The following is a 5416-nucleotide window of genomic DNA, read 5'->3' on the forward strand; positions in this document are numbered from 1 at the left end:
CCAGTGGTGTCTGCTGAGGGCCCCAGGGGCTCATCACAAGCTGTGAGATTTCATTGAAGTCTTTTATTTTATCTCAAAAATGCGTGTGAATTTTGCCTTTGCAGCCCTGCTCCAACTATGCTTATTTTTGAATAAAAAAGGCTCCCCTCCAACATCTTTGGGGAGAACTGACCGTCTGGGCAGATGAGCAGTTGACGCCCCACCCCTACCCCTGGGGCGCCCTGTCTGGTCTGGCCTGATACAGTGGAGAGAATGGAGCACAGACTGGCCCATCGCAGCCAGCGTGTCACAAACCATCCGAACCCACAGAGCTTTCGTGGGCGGAGCTTGCCATGCGCTTCCCACTCACCACCTCTCGCCAACTCCTCATGCCAGCGCGATCAGCCCCACTTTACAGAGGCGGAGACTGAGGCTTGGAGAGGCCTCTGCTCCTGGCTCCTCCCTGTGGGTGTGTGTCTGGGCGTAGGGCGGGCAGCTGTGGGGAGCAGGGCGGCCTGCTGAGCGCTGGTCCTTGCCTGCAGGCGGGCCCCTAGTCAGCATGCCCCCCAGGATCCACGGCTACCTGCACCAGCCCCTGCTGGTCTCCCTGCTCGGTGCACAGCGCCCTCCCCTTCCGGCTGCAGCTGCGGCGGCATGGAGCCAGGCTGGGCGAGGAGCGGCACTTGCAGTGAGTGGCCCGCGGCCAGCCCGTTGTCCTCAGCCACTGGGCTCCTGGGGGTCCCGATGCCCTCGGGGATCTGAGGGGAGTGGGTGGCAGGAGAGGAACCTAGGGCTTGGTCATATTGTCCTCCAGGGCAGCCCAGCCTGGGCACCTCTCAGTGGGGCCAGGGATGGGGGAGGGTAGCCCCCGAGGTTCCCGCCACTGCTCATCACGGGGCTTCCTTCGCTTGCAGAAAACTCAACCCGTGCAGGGCCTTGCTCCACGGGGCCAGGGCAGGAAAGACTCTCCCCTTTATGGATGGAAGTCCAGAGCTCAGAGAGGGGCAGGGACTTGCGCAGAGCCACACAGCATCCTGTGGAATTTGCATGTCCTTGGCTGCCTGCCTCTTATCAGGCCTCCAAGAGGATTTGGGCCTCCCCGCCGGCCAGGGTTCAGAGGAACGGGGCCCCAGAGGGTGGGGGAGGCGGGGGACCCTGGCTGGGGGCAGTGTGACGGTGTGTGCCCGCCTGTCGTGTGTTCGCAGGGAGTCGGGGAACAGCAGCTGGGAGATCCCGCGGGCCTCCAAGGCCGAGGAAGGCACGTACGAGTGCACAGCGGTCAGCGGGGCTGGGACCGGACGGGCGCAGGCCGAGGTCATCGTCACAGGTCTGTCCCTCCGGGTCTCTCCTCCCCACCCCCTCGCTGACTTTTCCCTCTAGGATTTCCGTCCGGGGAGTCTCCGTCCGTGGGGGAGGTGCCAGCCAGCTGCTGGGGACTGTCCTTCACCGGGTCTGGCTGCCGCTGCCCCCTGCCCGCCGGCCCCGCTGGGGCTGTCTCACCCCGATGGCCCGGATGGCGGGTCTCGGTTGGAGAGAGGTTGGGAACCTCGGCTCTGGCCGCGCTCCCCCTGCCCAGCCTTCCTCCCTCCCTGATTGCTTGGTCTGGCCTTTGGGACTTGCCGGCCCCCAGACCTTTCCAGGGCCACTGTTCATCTTGCAGCCCTGACACCTGTGCCTCCACATCCCCACGGAATGGCACCATTCAGCGCAGGTTTTATTTATTTTTTTAAATTATTTTTTAAAAATAAAATTTTATTGATGTCAGAGAGGAAGGGAGAGGAAGAGAGAGAGAGAGAGAGGGAGAGAGAGAGAGAGAGAGAGAGAGAGAGAGAGAGAGACATCAATGATGAGAGAGAATCATTGATTGGCTGCCTCCTGTACGCCCCCCACTGGGGATCGAGCCCTTAACCCGGGCATGTGCTGTTGACCGGAATCGAACCCGGGACCCTTCAGTCCGCAGGCTGACGCTCTATGCACAGAGGCAAACCGGCTACGGCTGGCTTTATTTTCTAAACTGTGAACCCCCGCTCTTGGGAAGAGAAGGGAAGGAGCCAGACAGCGTGGAGAGCGAGGCCTTCCGCACCCCGGATCTTACACAAAGCGGGGCTTCCCGGAGGAAGACTGGGAAACAGGCAGCGGGGCGGAGCGGCCCGGCGCCCTCCCAGAGGCGCCCTCCGGATCGCGTTGACTCGCTTCCTTTCAGACCTTTATCTGCGCGCGCGTTTCAACGAAAATGGGAGAATAGTGTGCATACTTACAACAACCCGGGCTGTTATCACCTCACAGTAGAGCACGTGAGCACACATGCTTAGGGCGGGAATTAACAAAAATTTGCTTTTTCTAAATGATGGTGAGCAAAGAGAAGTAGAACTGCGTCAGGAAACTTGTCCGCCCGTTACTGAGAGTTCGCAGCGGCTCCCCGTTTTCCGTATCTGCTCTCTCTCCTCTCGGCTAAACTATGTTAAATTCAAACTCAGGGCTTCGACTTTCAAGTCCCTGTCGCTGTCTAATGCACTACAGTCAGCGTCTGCTGCTGGCCTCCCCGGAAACACAGGTGCCCCCCTCTGCACGCTGGCATATCGGGGTGCACCGGCATGATGCATTGGTGTAAATTTATTTAAAGAGAAATTCGTGGCCGCATTCATCTTGTAACCAGACAGTCCGTGGGTCTGCGCTGCCTGTCACTGCGTGAGCCAATCCAGCAGAGACGGGGTTGGGTCATTATGAGTGTTTATTCAATCCTGCCGCAGGCATCCGCTCCGCCCCCCACCGTAAGCCAGCTGCTCAGACTGGGTAGAAGGGCAGCGATGACATGGGGAAGCAGCCAAAGGGTGTGCCAGGTGGGCAGTTTACAGGTCATGGGGGCTGGAGACCTGCAGAGGCCTGTGGGCGTGCAAAGGCTGGGGGTCTTCAAAGGGCTGGCGGCTCTGGCTTCTGTAACAAGGTTTGCTATCTCCCCATGACAACAGACAGCTCCCGGGTGGGGAGGAGGTGAGCCCCCAGGTCCCCCGTGGAACCCCCAGCCAGGCTGGGAGGTGCCTTCTTGAATCAGAACAGAGCAATCGCGGTTCGCAGAGCATGAGTGATAGTTCCTCCAGTTCTAGCTGGTCCCCAGGATTCCATTTCTGCCCCTGCCAGCTGCGGAGGCCCGAGGCTCCACCTGCCTGGACACCGCGGTCACTGGCACATGTGGCCTGTGTGGATCTAGCAGCCCCCCTGCAGGTTCTCAGGCCCACGGCCCTGGTTAGCGGGTCTCTAATCTCGCCACTTCTTGTGGCTGCTTCTTGGCGAGACGGCGGGTTTCTTCGCTCTCCCGGCTCTGGGGCAGAGGCCTCCTTCCTACATTTGTGTGTAATAATAGCCCGCTGTTTGCACAGAGCGTGGCTTTTACTCATTAATCTTTCCCTCCTGAGGGTTCGTTTAAAACCCAAGCTTTATTCCCAAGGGTGCAAATATTGGCTCAAAGCGTAGCTTTTGTTAGACACCGCAGTTGGCTGCCGGGAGCAGAGCGCGCACTCGCCACGCAGCCCTCGGTGGGTGTGTGATGGCGACAGGGAATGCGCCCTCCCCGGGTGGCACCGTTAACCTCCCTGCTGGCCGAAGTCTTCGGACGGCCACGGTGCTGGGTTCTGGCATCGGGACCCCAAGGGGACCAGCAGGCTGTCCTCCCCAGTCAGCCCCGGCGAACCTCCCATGCGTGTGTCCTTGCAGACCCTCCGCCACAGCTGGTCCCGGCGCCCAACGTGACCGTGTCCCCAGGGGAGACGGCCGTCCTGTCCTGCCGGGTCCTGGGCGAGGCCCCCCACAACCTGACGTGGGTGCGGGACTGGCGGGTCCTGCCGGCCTCCACGGGCAGAGTCAGGCAGCTGGACGACCTGTCCCTGGAGGTCAGCGCCGTCGTCCCCAGCGACGGCGGGCGGTACCAGTGCATAGCCAGCAACGCCAACGGGGTCACGAGGGCATCCGCCTGGCTCCTGGTGCGAGGTGAGGCTCTTCTCGCGTGCTGTCCTCCCAGTGCCACACACTACCCAGTCTTTACCCCCAAAGCCCGTCCCTCCCTCCCTCCGTCCCTCCGCCCCTCCGCCCCTCCCTGTGCCCAGACATGGCCTCTGGCAGGCAACCTCAACCCTCCCCGTTTTCTGAACCTTCAGAGAAAGGAGTCTGAGCCTCATAGCTTATGCCTAGTGGTTCTCACTCGTAGGAAGTTCATCCTCTTATCTAACCTAAATTCCTACTGCTGTAAGCCAAGCCGATTTCATTGTGTCCTGACCTTTTCCAGAGCCATTGAGCACCTGCCTTGCCACTCACCACCCTCCTCCCCCCGCCCCAATATGTAGGATAGGGATGGAACACTGGAAACTGCTGAAGCCCAGGGCTGGGCAGCACTGACCAGATAGGGATGGAGGAGACAGTTGGGAGAGCACTTGTCTGGGAGTCTTAGGACCTAGGCATGACCTCAGGTCTGCCAGGGTTCAGACAGAGCCGCCCCACTGGGGTGCTGTATCCCCAAGTGTGAAAGTGTCGTAACAAGTGTGCTCCCTGGCGCCTGGGGGGAGTGGGGAAGGATTCTGAGGCCGTATCTGGGCCACTGGTGTGGGAGGGGCGTGTTCCCACTTCTAGGCAAGGGCCGTGAGCTCTGTGGGAGCCCGGCCAGTCTGGCGTGCTTTCTGCGTTTGGGGCCAGCACTTGTGCGGGCCTTGGGGTCCACTCAGGGTCACCGGAGGCGAGAGCCATCCCAGCCCTGGCAGCTGCCGGGCATCTCCCTAAGCCTCGCCGAGGTGCTCGGCCCAGAGGGGAACTCCAGGGAGCTCCCACCGCGGGCACTGGGAAAGCAGTCCACGTGCACCCTGGGGATGTGCCCGGGTGGCTGGGATTCAGGGCCTTTGCCTCCTGTGTCTCTGCCGTCGGTGGCCGTGGCCGTGGGAGGGCAGGACCCAGGGTTGGGGCTGGGACGGCCTGGCTGCTCTGACAGGCTCTGTCCTGCTGCCCACTCCGAACTGCAGAGGCCCCGAAGGTCAGCATCCACACCAGGTCCCAGCGCTTCTCCCAGGGCGTGGAGGTGAGGGTCAGCTGCTCGGCGTCTGGGTACCCTGCACCCCACATCTCCTGGAGCCGTGACGGTCACACCCTGCAAGAGGACAGCAGGTGAGGGGCCCAGGGCCTGGGGCTCCAGGACTGGGAACAGGGGGGACCAGGACCCCCAGGGACCTGTCCCAGCCTCAGTCCTCTTACCCCTAAACGGGAGGAGCACGGTCCTGCCTTCCTCTGGGATCACGTGAGGCTCAGGAGACCAGTCACTTTGGAAACGTGACGATGCCTCAGGGTGGGCTCCGGGGTCAGAGTCCAGCAGACCTGTGCTTGATCCCGCCTCTGGCAGTCAAGCCTGTGTGGACCTTGGGCAAGTCCACCTAACCTCTCTGAGCCTCATGAATGAAAA

The 5416-nt window shown here is 61.5% G+C and overlaps 1 protein-coding gene across 1 annotated transcript in view; it reads left to right on the plus strand.

Moving 5' to 3' along the window:
- Positions 1-521: 521 nt before the first annotated feature.
- The window catches only part of LOC102424797 (hemicentin-2-like), a gene marked incomplete at both ends in the record, with an annotated part of 105169 nt that continues 100274 nt past the window's right edge, over positions 522-5416 (plus strand). The window contains 5 exon segments of the mRNA XM_023748081.1: positions 522-586; positions 588-667; positions 1185-1306; positions 3691-3963; positions 4983-5231. Of these exon segments, the coding sequence (XP_023603849.1) occupies positions 522-586; positions 588-667; positions 1185-1306; positions 3691-3963; positions 4983-5231 (789 nt within the window).

This window comes from Myotis lucifugus, unplaced genomic scaffold, assembly GCF_000147115.1.
Source record: "Myotis lucifugus unplaced genomic scaffold, Myoluc2.0 scaffold_1126, whole genome shotgun sequence".
In the NCBI taxonomy this organism is placed as follows: domain Eukaryota; kingdom Metazoa; phylum Chordata; class Mammalia; order Chiroptera; family Vespertilionidae; genus Myotis; species Myotis lucifugus.